Genomic DNA, 21644 nt, shown 5'->3' on the forward strand with positions numbered 1-21644 from the left:
CCTCGTACAGCTCCTCTATCTTCAGCCCGGCGGAGGAGAGGGAAGGAGCGCAGGAAAGAAAACATGAACATCCGCTCGTTTTGAGGTCATACAGGTCGAACTTCTGAACAGTCGGCACAACCGAATTGATCGACAAGCGGCCAAATCATAACCCTGAACACCACTTAGAGAACATAACCCTATTCTTTATGTGGCGTGGGGTACATGAATGCGCCGCATTCAAAATAATAAATCTATTGATCCTCTGGTTGACTTTACAAATTAAAAAGAACTTAAGGCTGAGGAATTTCTCCCCCATAAAAGAACCCGGGTCTGCCTGCAGACAGAGCGGCGTTGGAGGCCGGGCCCCGAGCTCCAGAGGCTCCTCGGGGCCCCTGCTTCTGATGTGCGGTTCACGAGGGGCTCTGTAATTTCAGGCAGCGACAGCGACAGCGCAGGAGAGTATTTATAGTCTTCTCTCCCGCTGCCAGCTGTGGGCCTGCTGTGGGAGTCAGAGGCTCAGCTCACTGCCTCCGTCTTTTATTTTTTTACGTAGAAACTAATCTTGGAAGGTTGTGCCAGGGGACAAGGAACAGCTGAAGGAATGGTATCATTCCCACACACCCTGGAGCATGTGCATGAGCTAGTTAATTCGTAATTAAGTTAAAAGGTGAGACAAAGATCGTTGGGACATAAAATGCATCTTCAGTACAGTTAAAAGTAGTAAACCTGCAATGCAGAAGCCACACACACACACACACACACACACACACGCACACACGCGTTTTGCTGAGCTTTCATGCATGCTTGACTTCTTATTTCCCCCCCCCCCGGCAAAGTTATTTAATGACACCAACGACACTGAGTCATGCATGTACCTGCAATTGTATACAACGAACTATGACCATAACAAAAAAGATGCATATGGCATCTGTTATTTAACAAATACACAAACTGCGGTGGTCAGAGAAGGGCGGTAGGGGCGAGGGGGGAATTAGAACACCAAGAAAGGACGCAGAGTTAAAAGACTACCGACCTTGTTTACTGCTCAACTACCACGGCAGAAGCATCTGGATTCAGTCACAACACCCTGTGTTGCTGCCTGCTTTGATTGGCTCATTAAAGCTTTGAGCCAGCTCATATTTGTTTATAATTTGCTTTGTGTGGATCATTTTCAAACTGAAACTAAATAGGAATTCAAAGTAGTTCCTATGCTCACTCTCTCCTGTGATGCGTTGCCCCAGCCGCATACATTGTAAACATTGAAGAAATCCTTTTTCAGCCATCATGGGTTTGCTCACAACCGGTGACATTACCAGAGTGGTTTGTGCTAACAGTACACGTCTATTCAGCCATACATACACTACACAGACATGGAATAATCGTGGAGAAAATATCTTAATTGTTCAAGAAAGAACCGGCGGATTGGCAGATCTCTGTCTGCATCATCTTTCTAAATTCTAAATAATTCCATTCCATTGTGACTGTACTGGGCTGTCATTGGTCGAACCCAGAGCAAGAGGCGTACCTTACTGAGATGGAACTCCAGTCTTCTGATGAACCTCTCGTTCACCTTCACTTGCTGTCGGAGCGGAAAGAGATTCAAAAATGAATATGCAAATTAGCTTCAGAATGATCAACATTATACATTTTTCAACAGGATCTATTATTTGCTCATCATTTGCATTGTAGTGCTTCTCGGCTCTGCCACTCACCTTGTCCAGTTCATAAAGGAAGCCCTGAGTCAAGAGAGGAGACAGTCATCAGCATCTCTCACCAAGGACACTAGTACACGGCTATTATCCAACCCAACTGTCACAGGTTTCTGTATGCTTTAAAACAGGTCTACAGCCAACCAACTCCATTGTAATACCCATTTAATATTTTTTCTTCAGTTATACCACATGACAATTGGGACATTGGTTAAGCTAATAACAATTGCTTGGATAATTAAGTAATACGCATCAAGAACAGTTCATTTTAACTACAGGGAGAGGGATTGTTAGAATGCGTGACCTACCAGTCGAGAGTTCCGCTTGGATTCCTTCATCTGTCGGCTGAGGCTGTCCAGTTCTACCTGGTGGACCTGAAGATAGGACCTGATACACACACACACACACACACCTTCCTTTAAGAGCTCTCTCTCTCTCTCGGTGTGCATGTGTGTGTGTGTGTGTGTGTCTGTGTCTGCGTGTGCGCGTGCTTGCGTGTGTGTGTGTGTGTGTGTGTGTGTCTGTGTCTGCGTGTGTCTTACTAAAGGCCTTTCTTCAGGATGTCTGTCTCTCTGGTGTCTGTCTGTCTGTCTGTCTGTCTGTCTGTCTGTCTGTCTGTCTGTCTGTCTCTCTGGTGTCTGTCTGGTGTCTGTCTGTCTGTCTCTCTGTCTGTAGGCCTTTCTTCAGGGCCTCGTAGACATCGTCCAGTCTCTCTGGTGTGTGTGTCTGTCTGTGTGTCTGTGTGTCTGTGTGTCTGTGTGTGTGTGTGTGTGTGTGTGTGTGTCTTACTGTAGGCCTTTCTTCAGGGCCTCGTAGACCTCGTCCAGCCTCTCTGGCTGGGGGACTTTGGGCGGCGTGTTGGACTTGGTGGTCATGTTGAACATTCTGCTGGCCCGGCTCGTCTTCCTGCTGAGACCCGGAGCGGTGAACACTGATAGGTTCCTGGAGATAACAACAGGAAGCGCTCCTGTTAGTGTGGACGGCAACCGTCTCCAGGTCAACGTTGTTTCCCTGAGAGTTCCCGCTCACAGTCCTCCTTTTTACAGGAAAGAGGTTGTGGACTATTCACAAGTTCAGAAGGCGAAAGCTCCATTGTGTGTGTGTGTGTGTGTGTGTGTGTGTGTGTGTGTGTGTGTGTGTGTGTGTGTGTGTGTGTGTGTGTGTGTGTGTGTGTGTGTGTGTGTGTGTGTGTGTGTGTGTGTGTGTGTGTGTCTCTACCTGTAGGCCTTGTCGTAGGTGTTGACTCCGGCGAAGCTCTGGCTCCTAGTGATGGACCTGTTGAGGACCCGTCTGGACGGGCGTGCCGAGAGGGACATGGTGGACACCGCGCGGGACGGACTTCCTGAAGGACACACGGCGACACACAGCACACAAACGTCAGTCCACGTCACGCACACACAAAGGAGCGATCCTTTAAATAGCGGGTAAAAACCAAATCCCGGTGAAAAACAGCTTAGTTTGTGTCTCTCATGGTGATATTTTGTGGTAAAATATATAACGTTCAGCGGGGGACATTCTATGTAAATTCTAGAAGTTCGCTATTTCCGACTCAAAAGCTTCTCCAGAGTGGTAGTGGTTGCTGCCTATTGGCTGCTCCCCCTGCCCAATAGGGCGTGGGTAGGGGGTCTCAGCAGGAAGACGAGCCGGGCCAGCAGAATGTTCAACATGACCACCAAGTCCAACACGCCGCCCAAAGTCCCCCAGCCAGAGAGGCTGGACGAGGTCTACGAGGCCCTGAAGAAAGGCCTACAGTAAGACACACACACACACACACACACACACACACACACACACACACACACACACACACACACACACACACACACACACACACACACACACACACACACACACACACAGACACACAGACACACACACCAGAGAGACTGGACGATGTCTACGAGGCCCTGAAGAAAGGCCTACAGACAGAGAGACAGACAGACAGACACCAGACAGACACCAGAGAGACAGACAGACAGACAGACAGACAGACAGACAGACAGACACCAGAGAGACAGACATCCTGAAGAAAGGCCTTTAGTAAGACACACGCAGACACAGACACACACACACACACACACACACGCAAGCACGCGCACACGCAGACACAGACACACACACACACACACACATGCACACCGAGAGAGAGAGAGAGCTCTTAAAGGAAGGTGTGTGTGTGTGTGTGTGTATCAGGTCCTATCTTCAGGTCCACCAGGTAGAACTGGACAGCCTCAGCCGACAGATGAAGGAATCCAAGCGGAACTCTCGACTGGTAGGTCACGCATTCTAACAATCCCTCTCCCTGTAGTTTGGCTCCATTTGGCCCCCCCCCCCCCCCCCCCATTGGCTCCTATGGAACCCAATGTGAGTTTTTCTAAAACCTTTACGCCTGTCAACAGCTTGGATAGCAAATTTCGGAACCTGGATGTGGTAGTCCTGCGGAAACTGAGACGTCACATGTGGACGTCGTTACCCAGATGTTTAGAGGACTGACCGCAGAGTGATGGACGTAACTCAGACCAACCAAACCACTCTGACTAGACTGTAGACAGGGAGACAGTTTAGACCTCACATGAAGTACTTAAAAGGATTGAGAGCATTGGACTACCACGGAATGATGCCCCCATCACAACCGCACATTGAAAGCTAATTGGTTTGGAAATCGGAACCACACACAAGAAAGTATCTTTCTTAGGAACAAGACTTGAATTTATCAAGGTCGTTAAATAGGAATGATTTTTTTTAAACTGTCCCCACTGCAACTGTGAATACTACTAGCCTAATTCATCTCAATCACCAGCAATGAATTTGTGTGCGTGCGCACGCATGTGCGCGTGTGTGCGTGCGCACGCGTGTGTGTTAAAGCGATGACACATCCACACAAAGACCCCATTAAATGGACCCTCATTTCTGGGGAAGCAGCCAAGAGAAAACAGTTGGAGACAATCATATCCACACTCTGTGTCTCTCCCCTCTCTCTCTCAGATTATGTACACAGTACTCATCTACCCCTGTGGAGCATGTGCCTGGCTTATTTGTTTTTCCTTTATGTGTAGTTACTTTATTACATCTTGGTGACAAATGCTCCGCAAGGTGACACATGCTTCCTATCTGTACCATCAAACCCCCTGCTGTCCAAAGAACTATTCATGAACATCGCCTGCTGACAGGTGTCGGCGAATACAGCTGCTTCCAACGCTAGACTGTGGATCAACATGTTCTTCCACACTTCCCTTTCAGAACTAATGACCTGCCTGGATGCTCTTTGTTGTTTTTTAATTAACTAATTTGTATCACAATGGTGGATATACGACTAATAGCAAGTGTCCTCAATAGTCAAGAAAAGTAGTCCAGTTGGTTTTCGCTAGAGGCCGTACATCCCAGTGAGAGCCTCAAAGGGCCTCCTGTACCCACACTATATCACACCAACACCCCTCGCCCTCTGAAGGGCGAGGGGAACCTGAGACAAAGCATGTGACCAGCTTCATGTTAACAGCACAGCACCACAGTCTAGGGCTGGCTGCGGGGGTCTTGAGTCAAACTTCACAAAAACAGTGAGCACTTATGTGATACTAGCCTGAGATTAAGACTTTTAATATTATAAAGGACAGCCTTTCTTCAGATTCTTTTAACGGGACATCGATTTGTTTTACACTCACATCAAGAGCGTCAATAGCTCGGGAGCTCAGGAGAGAAAATTAAATGGATGGGGCGGTTCGTCACGGGACAATAGTGCAGCGGAAGGCTGAGTTTGCACTAGAATGAATTATTGACTTTCCATTAGAGTCACACTCTGTGTCTTTCACACACACACACACACACACACACACACACACACACACACACACACACACACACACACACACACACACACACACACACACACACACACACACACACACACACACACACACACACGTTTACTACCGCTGACTATGTTCAAACTAAATATAGTCAGTGGAACAATATCGACTATTTATTCATCAACCCACCTGAAAAACATAATTGCTAGTCGGAGCCCTACAGTGTTGAGGTCTTATGATGGTCAGAGTTAAAGAATAACGACTCAGAAAACTATCTATTCTATTTGCGATACTTTACCCTACTGCATGTGGCCACGTACCGTAGCAACGGTATGATGGACATTATATACCAACGCAGATTACTAAGGGACAGAAATATTATTCCATATCATCAGCAACAGAGTTCTAAAAGCAAACATTTTGTAAGTGATGGGAATGATGTAATTACGATGCCTAAAAGTCAAAGACAACGTAAGGTTTGGTAATGCTTTTACAGCACATCGTTTAGTAATGTGGTTACAGTGCGCTGCGTATTCAGCTGCATCTAATAAAAAGAACCACAAAATAACCACCATAGCCAAAAAGAACCTGTGAGCGGTTTGTAGATTCTGGTCCAACAGTCTAACAGCTATAACCAAGCACTCATCTGGGCCCAAACAGCTGGCCTTCTTTAAATAGTTAGCACTTCAGAACCACTGCTATGACCCCATCTCCACCACCCTCCCACATCCATCCCACACACCACAGGAAACACTTGAATCCGCCAGGAAGTCACATGCTATTGGTTCTCCTGACAGGAAATACGTTTCCTGGCAGGAAATGGAAAGAAAAATGGTCTTGAGATGTTAAACAATGTTATAAGCTCAGCGAAAAAAATAACAAAAGAGGGTTAGCAAGGTTTGTTATCGAAACCTATCTTTACACTAAGCACAAGGACTCCTTGCGGGGATGTGTGTCTGTCCTGTGGTGGACAGACAGGTCACACAAAGTCTACACATCCCCACATCTCTCTCTCTCTCCGTTTCCACCTCTTTTCCCTCTCCCTCTCTCACCAACTGCTCTTCTAACACTGGTTTCCTTTCTACCCCGGCCCCATCCACGGCGCTCACAGTCCCTGGCAGCCAAGCTGCCCTCTCCTTCCTCGTCCTCGTCGGTACGTCGTGTTGGTAGAGTCCCACCGTCCCGTTAACGCGTCCACTTGTTTACCACAAAGGATTCAGACCAGGCCGTCCCCTGATGTCATCCAGGTTCTAACCACATTAATGGTATGTCACTCCCCTAACCGTCCATAGGGTCCAGGGACAGTGTGTGGCAGGTGGGCTCCACCCTGTCTATTGTGCAACCGCTCACTGGTCACCCTAGGACCGTTCTAGAACACAAAGCAAGCATAAAGTGAGGCGCACACACACACACACACACACACACACACACACACACACACACACACACACACACACACACACACACACACACACACACACACACACACACACACACACACACACACACACAGTGTCACCCAGTTCCATGTGTTGTTGTAGTTCTCTGCTAAGCCATTGTGTGGTGCAAACAGGATCGAAAAGAGTACTACACTGAGGATTACATATACGGTAGTGAGTATTGCACAACTAACGTGCTATAATGAAAATGATTCATCTGCAACCCAAGAAAAGTATGTGAGTCAATTTGGCCAAAATCCACACGTAGCAAGAGTATCAACCCTGGAAGCAGATCAACTGAGGGAGAAACAGACTTACTACTGACTACACCACACAACCTCAATCGACCATCAGAGTAAGTCATTATGGGAGCTATTAGACATCCCATAGCAGCCATAAAGTGAAATAGGAAGGACATATCAAACATTGACAAGATGGAACCTAATTAGATGCATGTTAAATCAATATAATCAAATATCCTTTGCATTAAACCATCACCATTACTTACACCCATAATCTGACATTGCAGCATTAATATAGTTCCATGGCTAGAGCTGTTACAGGACAGCAGTCCCCTGGCATGGCTACAGGCGGACAGCCGTCCCATGGCTACAGGCGGACAGCAGTCCCATGGCTACAGGGACAGCAGTCCCATGGCTACAGGGACAGCAGTCCCATGGCTACAGGGAGACAGCAGTCCCCCGGCATGGCTACAGGGACAGCAGTCCCATGGCTACAGGGACAGCAGTCCCATGGCTACAGGCGGACAGCAGTCCCATGGCTACAGGGACAGCAGTCCCATGGCTACAGGGACAGCAGTCCCATGGCTACAGGCGGACAGCAGTCCCATGGCTACAGGCGGACAGCAGTCCCATGGCTACAGGCGGACAGCAGTCCCATGGCTACAGGCGGACAGCAGTCCCATGGCTACAGTCGGACAGCAGTCCCATGGCTACAGGGACAGCAGTCCCATGGCTACAGGGACAGCAGTCCCATGGCTACAGGCGGACAGCAGTCCCATGGCTACAGGGACAGCAGTCCCATGGCTACAGGGACAGCAGTCCCATGGCTACAGGGACAGCAGCACGGCACTCCAACATGTATGCATGTCTTCAATGTACTATATTACTGTACTTCATTGACACAATGGTATAACAGTACTAAGGCCTTGTACAGAATATACACTGTACTACACAATGTCAAGATAATAAATCTTTGTGTTTGTTGGTTGTGCGTTGCATACCATTTGTGTTCATATATAATCCTTTACAGGATATAAGAGCATCAGGGCCCGTCCCTCTACCAGCGCTGGCCTGAGGATGAGGAAGTGGGGAAGGGGCCGGGCCAGGAAGAGCCCCCTTCAGCCTACGGCCCCACAGCCCAGAGCCAAAGATAGCCTCGACTTCACTGTACAACTCTAGTTTCATTCTACCAAGTTATACCACTGTCACTATCCATGATGCATCAAACAGCCAAGAATAAGTACCTATTTATTTGACCATAAAATACTTTACATTAAAGAAAACATTAGCGATAGGTAGGGTAATCAAGTATGCAATGGTGCTAAATGCTCTTCAGGAGAGATTTTGAAAAGCGTTGACTTCTACACAATATGTCAAGTTATTAAGTTATTATTTTATTAATAAAAAGTAATTAAGTAATTTTGTTTTAATAATATTCATACTAAGAGTTTTAATAATCTGTTGATTGATGGATATGGTAAAATTACTTAATGACATCAGAGCCTTAAAATGAGCTCAAAACCAGGATCATTAAGAAACCACTTTCCCAATGATTCAGATTGGCGAAACTTTATCGCATTATTCTCAACTTGCAGTTGCATAGTGGAACTCCCACACACGCACACGTACACCCACACACACACACACACACAAATAAAAACACTTGATTTACTTTGCTATTCTCTCCGCACCGCTAAACTGGGTACGGCAGATGTAAGCAAAAGCTGAAAAAGATAAATACCTCCATATCCAGTGTACATGGTCTGTCCGGACACGGACAAGTCCACAGCGCAACAACAACAACAACACCGATGATTTGTTTAGGTCCCTCTTCACAGAGGGTGTCAGCCGGGCAGAGGGACACGAGGAATTCTGGGAAATCAGCCGTTTCTCCCAAGACTCGGTGTAGTTTACTTTGCGTCTCTGTGGCGCACCACTTCCTCTCTCTCTCTCTCGTGCGCACTCCCTCTCAGTTCCTTGTCCTGCGGTCGTGAAGATCTGTCCTCCCTCCTCCCTCCTCTTCCCCACGTCGTTCCTCTTCCACACTTCCTTTGCAACGACCTCACTTGTTTATTTGTGAGGGCCGTCTATGACCACTAGCATCTCTCTCTCTCTCTCTCTCTCTCTCTCTCTCTCTCTCTCTCTCTCTCTCTCTCTCTCTCTCTCTCTCTCTCTCTCTCTCTCTCTCTCTCTCTCTCTCTCTCTCTCTCTCTCTCTCTCTCTCTCTCTCTCTCTCCCCCTGTCTCCCCCTCTGTCTCCCTGTCTCCCCCTCTGTCTCCCTGTCCCCCCTCTGTCTCCCTGTCTCCCCCTCTGTCTCCCTGCCTCCCCCTCTGTCTCCCTGCCTCCCCCTCTGTCTCCCTGTCTCCCCCTCTGTCTCCCTGCCTCCCCCTCTGTCTCCCTGTCTCCCCCTCTGTCTCCCTGTCTCCCCCTCTGTCTCCCTGCCTCCCCCTCTGTCTCCCTGTCTCCCCCTCTGTCTCCCTGTCTCCCCCTCTGTCTCCCTGTCTCCCCCTCTGTCTAGGACCTACAGGCTGAGCGAGAGGAAATGAGGAGGAGGAGGACGGAGGGCCTGAAGGAGGGGAGGAGGATATGAAGCCCTAACCCCCCCCCCCCCCCCCCCCCCCCCCCCCCCCCGCCGCCCCCCTTCTCTCCTCTTCCTCGCTGACATCACGGCCCTTTCCTGCCCCTCCCTCGCTCCAGGCCCCCCCTGCAACATATTGTCTCAGACTCACACACACACACACACACACACTCTCTTAACACTGATCTGAGTCAGCCCTGGTGATAACAAGCACCACAAGTAGTTTCCCCATAATGTCCAACACACACACACACACACACACACACACACACACACACACACACACACACACACACACACACACACACACACACACACACACACACACACACACTGGATAGGCTAGGTCAGTAGGTTGTACTTCAAAAGACTTGGCAAGAGCGTGGGGATTTGAAGAACAATTCCTTTTAATTTAGCTATTAGTTCAGAGGAGCAATGTGGAATGATTGTTGAGACGCCAAATAATGAGTAAGCAGCGCCATGCAGACAGAGACAGACAGAGAGAGACAGGGCCGGTTGGAGACCAGAGAATATTTCTAAAGGGAAAGGGAATTAGAAGGAGACAGGACAGGAAATAAAACCGTTTCAAGTCAAACAAACTAAGACAATGGGCCCCAACCGTGCTCCCGCTGGGTTTCCTACTTTTCCCCGTTAAGTTTAACAGTTTCTTTTATGTCTTGTTATGATCTCCTCCCTTTCTGTCTGGCCCTCTATTTAGTAGAAAACACCAACTTATTTGAATACACGCAATCCCCTTTTTAATCCTTACTGTGAACAGACCAGTATACCTGTAGAACTGGTCATCTTCAGCAAGTGAAAGATGAAGGGCACTGTTAAAACACAAGCTGTGGTATGGCATGTGTGGAATGCAGGTGAGGAGTTTCACTGGCTTTGATATGCTACCAAGAAATGTCCAAATGCTTTGATATACGAATGGAATAGAATGCCAACTATGTAAGAAGATCCAATTCCTCAGTGGGAAGCGTGTCTCATCACCAGCATGTACAAAGGACAGAATGCCTATCTCAGTGCAGGATGAGTGCTATCATAGAGTTTATGGTCTTTCTGGAGTAAGTGAAGGCGTAAAGGATAGCAAGGGGGCTGAGCAGAGGGTGGAACTACAGCCCACTCTGCATTCTTCCTCATCCTTTTCACAGATAGGCTGGGAGGTAGACAGCGGGGGGATGGGAGTTGTAGATGTATTAATAAAATGGACATCATTGTAGTCAGGTGGGTTTGCAAAAAAGCCTTAAATTAATCAACATACATCTATACTAAAACGATTTCCAGTTCCAGAGGTGTAGCTCCTTAAAAAGGTGCAAAGAGAGTCTAAGGTCTTTTCATCGTATTTAACAGACGAGTCTCCTTTAGATTACAAATGTCTTTAAGACAGACATGGCAAATTAGGTGTTAGTTATAAAACAGATGTAAAACAGTATCACAATGTTATGTTTTTAAATGAAAAATACCCAAAGCATGATAAACTGCCCATAGTATAGAGAGGCACTTGTATGCATTAGCTGTGATACAGGTGTGGGCCTTCCACACCTTTGTGTTACGTGGATTGTGGACAAAGGTCAATTATAAGAGTGTCCATGAAAAAATTTACGCTATACTCTTCATTTCAATATGTGCTGACACTAACTGCTTTGTGAACAGCAACATGCAACATACATTAAAGCACTAATGATAAACTGATACAGAGACCAGCATAGAACGGACAAGAAAACGTAGGCTGAGGAATACACATAACCGTATGAACATCATTCAAAACATGCATTAAGGAAATAAAAGTTTACATTTTGCCCCAACCAGTTATGCATTAGTTCAAAGTGCATTCACATGTTAAATGTGTAAACTGTTTAATGCCATACGTTAACTACAAAACAAACATCAACCCTAAAGATTAAATGAGTTACTCGCAGTGATAAACACGATTGTTGACCTCTCCAGTACCCAGCTGAGCTAGACTCAAACAGCGGGTCACCTGGGCTAACCTCCAGGGGTTTGTCACCGGCCAGACTCAAACCAACGGTCACCCTGGCCTGGTTCACCAGCAGGTCACCTGGGCTAACCTCCAGGGGTTTGTCACCGGCCAGACTCCAACCAACGGTCACCCTGGCCTGGTTCACCAGCAGGTCACCTGGGCTAACCTCCAGGGGTTTGTCACCGGCCAGACTCCAACCAACGGTCACCCTGGCCTGGTTCACCAGCAGGTCACCTGGGCTAACCTCCAGGGGTTTGTCACCGGCCAGACTCCAACCAACGGTCACCCTGGCCTGGTTCACCAGCAGGTCACCTGGGAGGGCTCGGCATAACTGCTAGTGCAGGGGTCTCAAACCTTTTTACACCAAGGACCACTTGATCATAAAAAAAAAATCTGCGGACCAGCTAACCAGCCAGCTTTTTTTTTTTTTTTACAAATTATGTCTACAGAATATTACAATACAAAATATGTAATAAATAGGATACTAGCAAAATTAGGCTAGGCTTCTACAAAATAACTTGACCTTGATTTTTGTGAGATTTATGTGTAAGTACTGTTTCATATTAATCTTGTTCAGAGCTATTGCCTTTGGTTGTATAAAGAGAATTTATTTAAATACCACTGTCAGAGTGAACTCAATGTGAATTCATCATTAAAAGAGTGAACTATTGATGTTAATTTAACAACAATTCATTTTAATAGGAATCAAATCTTTGTGAAGCTATGAACTTTAACACTGCTGATAAAAATGTCACAATTCAAATAAGCATAGCAGCTTTACAGGTAGCAGCAGTGAACAACTAACGGGAGGAATGTTGTTGCTCTTGCTGCTGCATCACTGACTCAATGTCTGGCTCCACACTGGAGAGTGTCAGTCTCATACAGGGGGCTACATTGATCTGGTTCCTCTGTTTGGTTTTCAAACCAACCAGCGTGGAGAATCCAACTTCACAGTTGTAGGTAGTTGAAAACGGCCTTAACACTTGCAAAGCAGACTCAGCCAGCTCAGGTTGGATGAGAACCCAGAAGCCAGTCAAGCATTTTTTCTCTGAACGCCATCCTCAGTGTTCCATCTGATGCAATGACCACAAGACGACCCACCGTCCGTGCTGATAGTTTGGAACTGACGCCCTCAATGTGAGATTGGTCTCCAAATGGATTTCTGATCCATTCAAGGTCCACAGCCAATTCTGGAAAGTATTTTCCCAATTGCGTGTACATGCCTTGCAAATGTTCCTTGAAGGCTGCAGGTGTGTTGCTATCCAGATCCTCTTCAGCTTCGAGGACAAAATCGGCTAGAGTTGGGTAACAGTCCAACTCCTGGCGATCAAGACGCGCGCACCACAGATCCATTTGGATGCGAGTGGCTTTAACTTTGTCCTGCACTGTAAAAACCGTGAGCGCTTTACCTTGCAGTGCTAAACTCAGGTTGTTAAGCGTGCTCAACACATCAGCAAGAAAGGCTCGTTTTGCGAGCCATTGAAAGTCATGCATTCTGCCATAAAGTTCATCAGTTTGATGCAAAAACAACTTGACTTCATCGCGCAGTTCAAAGAGGCGGGTGAGAACTTTACCACGCGATAGCCAACGAACTTCTGTATGGAAAAGAAGTCTTGTGTGCTCACTAGCCATTTCTTCACACAGAACTTTAAAAAGACGCAAGTTCAGTGCCTCAAGCTCTTCACGTTTTCTCTGAAAAAATTGCACAGGTTTCGAGGTGTATTCCTTGTGTTTTGACTCGAAGTGACGCTTGAGTTTGGAACTGTACTCGTAACTTTGCAACGTAGACGAAGGTGTTTTGAGATTATTTTTTTTTCTTTGTTGCAATCCTCCCGCCGGGGGGCGCTCGCGGACGCGGACCAGACTTTGAGTATCGCTGTGCTAGCGCTACGCCGAAACTGTTCATCACTGGAGCTACTAGCGCTACGCAGACACTGTTCATCACTGGGGCTACTAGCGCTACCTACGCAGACACTGTTCATCACTGGAGCTACTAGCGCTACGCAGACACTGTTCATCACTGGGGCTACTAGCGCTACGCAGACACTGTTCATCACTGGGGCTACTAGCGCTACGCAGACACTGTTCATCACTGGGGCTACTAGCGCTACGCAGACACTGTTCATCACTGGGGCTACTAGCGCTACGCAGACACTGTTCATCACTGGGGCTACTAGCGCTACGCAGACACTGTTCATCACTGGGGCTATTAGCGCTACCTACGCAGACACTGTTCATCACTGGAGCTACTAGCGCTACGCTGACACTGTTCATCACTGGGGCTACTAGCGCTACGCAGACACTGTTCATCACTGGGGCTACTAGCGCTACGCAGACACTGTTCATCACTGGGGCTACTAGCGCTACACAGACACTGTTCATCACTGGAGCTACTAGCGCTACACAGACACTGTTCATCACTGGGGCTACTAGCGCTACACAGACACTGTTCATCACTGGAGCTACTAGCGCTACACAGACACTGTTCATCACTGGGGCTACTAGCGCTACACAGACACTGTTCATCACTGGGGCTACTAGCGCTACCTACGCAGACACTGTTCATCACTGGGGCTACTAGCGCTACGCAGACACTGTTCCTCACTGGGGCTACTAGCGCTACGCAGACACTGTACATCACTGGGGCTACTAGCGCTACGCAGACACTGTTCATCACTGGGGCTACTAGCGCTACACAGACACTGTTCATCACTGGGGCTACTAGCGCTACACAGACACTGTTCATCACTGGAGCTACTAGCGCTACACAGACACTGTTCATCACTGGGGCTACTAGCGCTACACAGACACTGTTCATCACTGGAGCTACTAGCGCTACCTACGCAGACACTGTTCATCACTGGGGCTACTAGCGCTACCTACGCAGACACTGTTCATCACTGGGGCTACTAGCGCTACCTACGCAGACACTGTTCATCACTGGGGCTACTAGCGCTACCTACGCAGACACTGTTCATCACTGGAGCTACTAGCGCTACGCTGACACTGTTCATTACTGGGGCTACTAGCGCTACGCTGACACTGTTCATCACTGGGGCTACTAGCGCTACGCAGACACTGTTCATCACTGGGGCTACTAGCGCTACACAGACACTGTTCATCACTGGAGCTACTAGCGCTACGCCGACACTGGTTATCACTGGAGCTACTTTGCATCCTTATCTAACCTAAAAAAAGGTTCGATAAGTTGAAAAACTAATTTTCTATAGTTTTTTTGGGCTCCTCGGCATTGCAACAGTTAAAAAATAACAATAGAAAAAATCGATATGATAATAAAATAATGTATGTATGTCGTGTAAAGTTGTAACCCATGCAAGCCTTGTATAATTTCCCGGGCTAGCCTCGTTCTTTGGGCAAAGAGGTTACAAACGTAACGTTTTTCTTTACGTTAATATCGAAAACTGAAAGTGGCAAAAACGTTCCTCGTCGATTAAATCCATTTGGCATATGATTGAACACCCTGATGTAATCTACACGAAGGCCTAAAGGGACCGCCGCCATCACACACGTTTGTGAAATTCATCCAATGAATTGTGTGCCTGTGAAAGGGAAGACTCCATCTCCCATGTAGCTGCAATGAGCTTAAGTCTATGTTGTCACTCAGTTTGAATGGATTAGGCAAAGGGAAATCTAAACAGGATTTATGCGAAGTACAAAATCAAAAGCAATGCAAGATCGACACACGCACGGGGAGACGACCTGAGGAAGCCCCCCGAGGCTGAGAGGAGCCGAGGGAGCCTGGAGGAGGGTGTGACGTGAGTACCGGCTCTGATCCCTTCAGCCAGCGCTGGGAGAGCAGGGACACCAGTCTGTCTCCTACTGAACAGGCCACCTCTGGGGGCAGGCCTGCACAGCACACTATGGATATATATATATATATATCCATGGTGTGGATATTCTCACTTTCATAGATATTATGATAGTGACTATCGATATGTTGTCATTTCGTAGATATTATGGTTGTGATATGTTTGGCAATATACCATTCCAATCTACCTCTACGTTTAAAGATACTTAAAACTCTGGAAGTATTGGTTGTGTGTTATAGGAAAGTTGCTTTACCATTATAACCCGATTGTATTCCTTTACGGCGTGGAGTTTAACTTTTTGGGCTTTAATCATCTAAGGAAGTGACCCTTTTATACCATTATTGCCAGCATGACGGTTTTAAAGGCCAACCCAACAGGCCTTCCTCTGCTCGTATGCAGCGCCGCTCTGCAGCTCCTGCTCTTAGCGCTTTGTGTGAATGGCTGCAGCTGATAGCACCAATCATGTCCTGTTATCTGTGGAGACCAGGGACAGGACAGAATGGCAGCTTTCATTGGAAACAAGGACCACCGCATGGAGCAGGACAAAGGACTGGCTTTATCTGGCTGGGACACAAAAATGTGTGAGTGCATGTGTGAATAATACAAAACTTGTCCTGCACCAATCCGTTCCTGCACAGTCACGCATTTACATTTGTCTTGAAACCCTGATGTCTTGCTCTGGCTGGGATTAGAACCCATGAACTCCTGCCTACAGATTAGTAAGCTAATTCTAGGGCTAAATGTACTAGATACCCTCCTACACAAACACACTGGTTTCCTACACATTATATGGTTGCATAATGTGCAGGAAACATTATACATATTGCACAGTAATATAAAATTTAGGGAACTGTTGGAAGCAGTAAAACAAAACCAACTTGGTCTAGAAGGGTTGAAAGAGAAACTTGTGTTTTACAAGTAGATTCCAACAATATACTATATATTATTCTTTCTAGGTTCAATACACAGCTCTTGCGACACTATTTGCATATATTCCCTTAAAGGGAACAAAGTACAGTGACAAGACACCATGCACACACACAGACACACAGAAACGGATACAGCATTAATCAACAACTTCCTTTTTCCGCCTTAAAACTTCAAAGTGGTTGAATTCCCATCGGGCCTCCCTGGGTCAGTGCCCTCTCTTTGCCTCTTCAGTCCAAAGGGAGCGTCATGGTTGGACAATTTTCAAAAGTTCAAGATTGATGAGGCCCTTAAAAAGTGCGAGAAAAAATGCCAGTACAGGTTCGTCTTGGCTGATTCATAAAAAAGGTCCATTAAGGATGAATCCATTTTACAACACTGTAGAATCAAAGTCCAACACTGTCAGCAAATATCTGGGTTCAACGCAAATCTCTACCCTGCTCCGGTTATCGTTCCCCTTTCCTCCCGTCGTCGCTTAGCTCCCCGTCTCCTCTGCTCAGCCCCCAGTCCTCTACACAGTAGTAGTATTTTCATCGTGTATACAATCTTCTTGTACCTGCTCTCTTGAGTACATTGAGTATCGTAGGCCCTCTCAATCATTCCCACCCCCACATCCTCCTACACTCACACACAAAAATAAGTGGTTGGATACAAAAATGCAGAATAAAAGAGGAATCTCATAATAGCAAATACCATGAAACTTTTAGCAGTTAGAAGGCCTGAGCAGACTGGCAGACTTCGTACTGGGCAGTGAATAAGAGTTGAATACCTCTTTAGGCTTATCTGGAGCATTCTAAAACACACCACTCACAGATTACCTATATAGCTAATATGGTTCCTTTTATTTGTGAAGGTTAGTTTTCGTATGCCCATGCTACAATTCAACAATAATGTGTAATATTCATTGTGCCTTGGAAAACTGCTTCGATCCCTGGCACAGCTGTCCAACTCACAAAAACAGTCAAGCACTCCGTGTAGCTGAAACGCCATTGAATTCCTCGCAACCTTTAGCTGTATTCTGATTCCTGCCACCACTGTTGCACAGTGGACCATAGGCGACATGCTTCAACACGAACATCAGTGAGGGCAGAGGACTCCCAAATCCTTAATCAAGGATCTGAATTGATCAACTTTCTCCCATTTTTCCAGCCCAACCCAAGGCACAGCAGTGACCGAGTAAGTCGAAAACTGAGTCCCACATTAGGCAGACTTTTATTGGAGCAGCCATGTTTTTGCACACACACACAGAACTATGGCGGGCTGCAGGTAGGTTCTCGGGACATGCGTGTAGACGCTGCCAGCGGGAGGAGGACGATGCGTTGTTTTCACTGAGTGGATTAAGGAGCCCCAGACATATGGAGGACTGGAGTAGCTGCCAGCCAGCAGGAACTCACTCCCCTGGCCCAGTGGGTCACGCAGCGCTGCAGCCTGCAGGCCATCTAACTGATGACACCCTACGGTACGGTCCGCCTACTCTACATTATGGACAACAATACAGGACCGGGTTATACATGATGTTCAGGGTGACGGTACAAAGGTGTAGAGGGGGGTGTGTGTGTGTGTGTGTGTGTGTGTGTGTGTGTGTGTGTGTGTGTGTGTGTGTGTGTGTGTGTGTGTGTGTGTGTGTGTGTGTGTGTGTGTGTGTGTGTGTGTGTGTATTTGACCCCTGCTTCCTAGGGTAATCTCCAGCTGGCCAATAAGCAGCTTAACTGTCACTTGAGCACCACTAGCTTAGTTAGCTAGTGTAGGCTAATGGCTTTCTGAAGTGTGTCTGAAGTGTCTCCAATACAGACAACATAATAATAACCTAACAATAATACAGTTCATACACATAGAACACGTTATTAACCACCTACAGTAATAAATAGTAATAACCAACTATAGAAACCTTTTGATCTCGCCCTGATGATATTCTTCCATGAATTAACTAAGTTAATGTACATACGAGACACATAACCTTCTCAGTACAAATAGAAAAAGTGTTTTTTAGACTTTTGTTTTTGCTAAATGTCAAAATAAATAGCCCTTCATTAGTCAGTGAGATTAAATAAATATAAGAGGATTCTTGTGTCCTTAGCCCAAAGCCCACGAATGTGTCGGGTGAGATGCTTGTTTTACAATTCTCACGTCCGAAATAGATTTGAATCAGAGGAAGCCAGCGATAAAATACAGCCTCTGCTGCAGAGATGTTTCATGTGCTCCTTTAAAACAACGTGGTTTCTTTTTGGGATCGACCTTCGAATATGAACCGGAATACACACGTCTGTACTTTCGGCTGAAGAGAGTAGTCTGGGAGCATCAATGATTATTGTCTTTGAGGCTAAAATAAGTTCTTGAGGGACAACAGCATCACTAATGCGTCATGTGAGTGTCAAGTCCCAGCATGGTACAAACACACACACACACACACACACACACACACACACACACACACACACACACACACACACACACACACACACACACACACACACACACACACACACACACACACACACACACACACGTGTCATCACCTAGCCATGACAACAGCCCTAATCCATGAGAGCCTTAATCAGTGAAATGCAGCTGGGCATTGGACATAACTCATCTAATACCCGCTCCTCGGCCTCACACCAAAGACTCCACACTGTCATGTGTGGAGAATCTGTGAACATGACAACACTATAATTTGTGAGAGCCGGAAGCAGTCTATTTGGAGAAGAAACAAACAGGTCTTTATTTCTGACCATAATAATGTAGTCTAGTAAGCGATATCTTGGGTAAAACGGGTCCGTGATATTTACAGACTAGAGCAATATACTAATATTTAAAGAGACATGACAGCAGTACTATCTTAAGCACCAGCTCCCATCCACCGTTTTAGATTGTCGTTCTGGGACCTTGCTAAATAAGGTTTGGTCCATGGTGATGGATCTCATTAAAAGTCCAGTCTATTTCTGACTGCTGCATTTTAGTCTCTCTCCTTGGGTCTGCGTATGATTCTAATAATTCTGGAGGAAATATTAATTAGATCTTGTGACCCATTTTTCGAACCCAAGTTAAACAAATTATGAAAAGGGAGATTTGCGGAGCAGAAACTGGTCTGAGACAGACGTGGTGTAACGGAGGACTAGCAGAAACACCTCCAGCTCCACCCAGTCCTCACACCGTCTGGTTTATCTACATGCCTTTGAGATGTTTAGGTTAGGGTGGAAAGAGTCATCTAGAGCCATTACAACATAGATGTTTAAGTTAAGGTCTTACATTTGAGATGTTTATGCTGAGATGCAAGCCTTAAGCCTCACATTGACATTCTGACCTTAGACTATCAGGCCAGACATTGGTATTGTAAGCCACGTGGGAGGGATGACAGGTGCAGGCCCGATTGGACATAAACTGCTGTTATTAAACACAAATGATTTGGTATGTTACATTCTTAAACAAATGTTTTTTGCTACTCGACGTTAAACACCTTTTAAGACTAGGTTTGACATCTCCTTTTACCTTTTATGGCGTGCATATTGGGGGAAATGTTTGAGGTGTCCCTTAAGTTGCATCACAATGATCTTTAAGCCCAAAGCATGAACTGTACATTTACTGAATTCTGAAGACGAACAGGACAACAACTGGTTATTTCAGACATAAGGGCACAGGGTTCTCCACAAGGCTGTGGGTATTGGGGATCGACAGAGTTACTGTACTATCCTGCCCTCTTAAATGTAATCAGGGACACATGTGCGCACAAAAAGGTGACACACACACACACACACACAAAGAGACAGACAGGTACAAGGACAGACAGAGTAAGAGGGCGACACAGAGAGAGACAGATGTTGAATTCGAGTATAGTAATCTGTTAACTGGACTCTCACTGGAGTTGTAGCTTCATATTCCAGACCTCACAGTTGCTGTGTGTTAGAATTATAAACACATTTAGCACCAGGTAACGGTTTGAGCTCTTCCCTGGTTTGCAATCATAAATAATCAGTAAATAATAAGAGGCATGTGGTTGGTGATAAAACCAGTGCTCCCCCCCTTCCCCCCCCCCCTCCTGTGCTGACATAAATAGATGAGTTAATGAACACGTCTGAGTGAAGACTGCTCTGACTGCAACGATAAGACAGACATTTCCCACTGCCATGCTAGGCCTGTTGCCAACCACACAGACCACTGCTCTAAACACGTTTTCAACCACCATGGGAAGAGAAGAGCACTAGGCTAGGCATGGAGGACATACACACATACCAACGCCTGCTGCTGAGGAGTACAATGCTATTTACCTGGATCCTGGAGGACGGGGAACAGAAACATATTGAGCTGGAGCAGTGGCAGTCGTCCTCGTTGGGGGAGACCAGTGCGGGTTTAACTTGCACTGCTAAGCATTTTGTACTTTGTCCCGTTAGGCCACTTCTGTTTGTGTTTGGACAGAGCTTACCTGTGCAACCAGTCTCCACACACACACACTTTGTTTACCTGGGAGCAAGTGGAGGCCAGCGACAGTGTGTGTGTGTGTGTGTGTGTGTGTGTGTGTGTGTGTGTGTGTGTGTGTGTGTGTGTGTGTGTGTGTGTGTGTGTGTGTGTGTGTGTGTGTGTGTGTGTGTGTGTGTGTGTGTGTGTTCCAGTGCAGCCATCCATACTAATAACAGCTCTCTGTCGTAAGCACACCAAATCTCAAGTCATGTCACAGTCCAAACTAGTCGTCTTCCTGCCTTGTTAATAACTGTGATTGCACCGGACCATTTGCATTTGCTCGTGTGTTACTGGCTACCATTACGACTGCTCTCTTCACTCACTGCTTCTTACATCCATTATGAAGCCATGCAGAACGTTGGTTGGCACCGAGCATCGATGAACATGGTCAAGATAGGGGAGAGGATATTGGTTTTGTGTCAAAATAAATACACATTTTTTGGTCTTCAAGGGGGAGGTTGTTGAGATCACATTAAACTATTTTGCAAAGTAATGTGTTTGTCAATGTTACAAACCCATCTCCAGACAGACGGTTAACGAGAACAGCATACGAGTGCAGTTTAACACTAAATGTTCACAGGTGAGTCAAATTGTGTTCAAATGTGTTGTGTGGGGAGAGACAGGCTCCATCATCTTGGAGGAGGTATGTATATTAGTATTCATGCAGTGAGATCTATGACGGTATGTTTTCGACA

General features: G+C 46.5%; 1 protein-coding gene across 5 annotated transcripts in view; it reads right to left on the minus strand.

Moving 5' to 3' along the window:
- LOC115551090 (rho family-interacting cell polarization regulator 1) overlaps positions 1 to 21644 on the minus strand; it is a 47238-nt gene that overhangs the window by 14802 nt on the left and 10792 nt on the right. For 2 of the 5 annotated variants that reach the window (XM_030366616.1, XM_030366615.1), the window contains 6 exons: positions 2910 to 3033; positions 2481 to 2633; positions 2000 to 2078; positions 1695 to 1718; positions 1508 to 1561; positions 1 to 19 (listed from right to left, as the gene is read on the minus strand). The exon at positions 1 to 19 is cut by the window's left edge and continues 131 nt beyond it. In XM_030366616.1, coding sequence (XP_030222476.1) covers positions 1 to 19; positions 1508 to 1561; positions 1695 to 1718; positions 2000 to 2078; positions 2481 to 2633; positions 2910 to 3007 — 427 coding nt within the window. In that variant the 5' untranslated portion in view covers positions 3008 to 3033. Of the gene's footprint in view, positions 20 to 1507; positions 1562 to 1694; positions 1719 to 1999; positions 2079 to 2361; positions 2383 to 2480; positions 2634 to 2909; positions 3034 to 8916; positions 9329 to 20759; positions 20986 to 21644 lie in introns of those variants that run through there. The other 3 variants (XM_030366613.1, XM_030366614.1, XM_030366617.1) reach the window with 3 other exon arrangements.

The sequence above is a fragment of the Gadus morhua genome, chromosome 9 (assembly GCF_902167405.1).
Source record: "Gadus morhua chromosome 9, gadMor3.0, whole genome shotgun sequence".
Classification (NCBI taxonomy): domain Eukaryota; kingdom Metazoa; phylum Chordata; class Actinopteri; order Gadiformes; family Gadidae; genus Gadus; species Gadus morhua.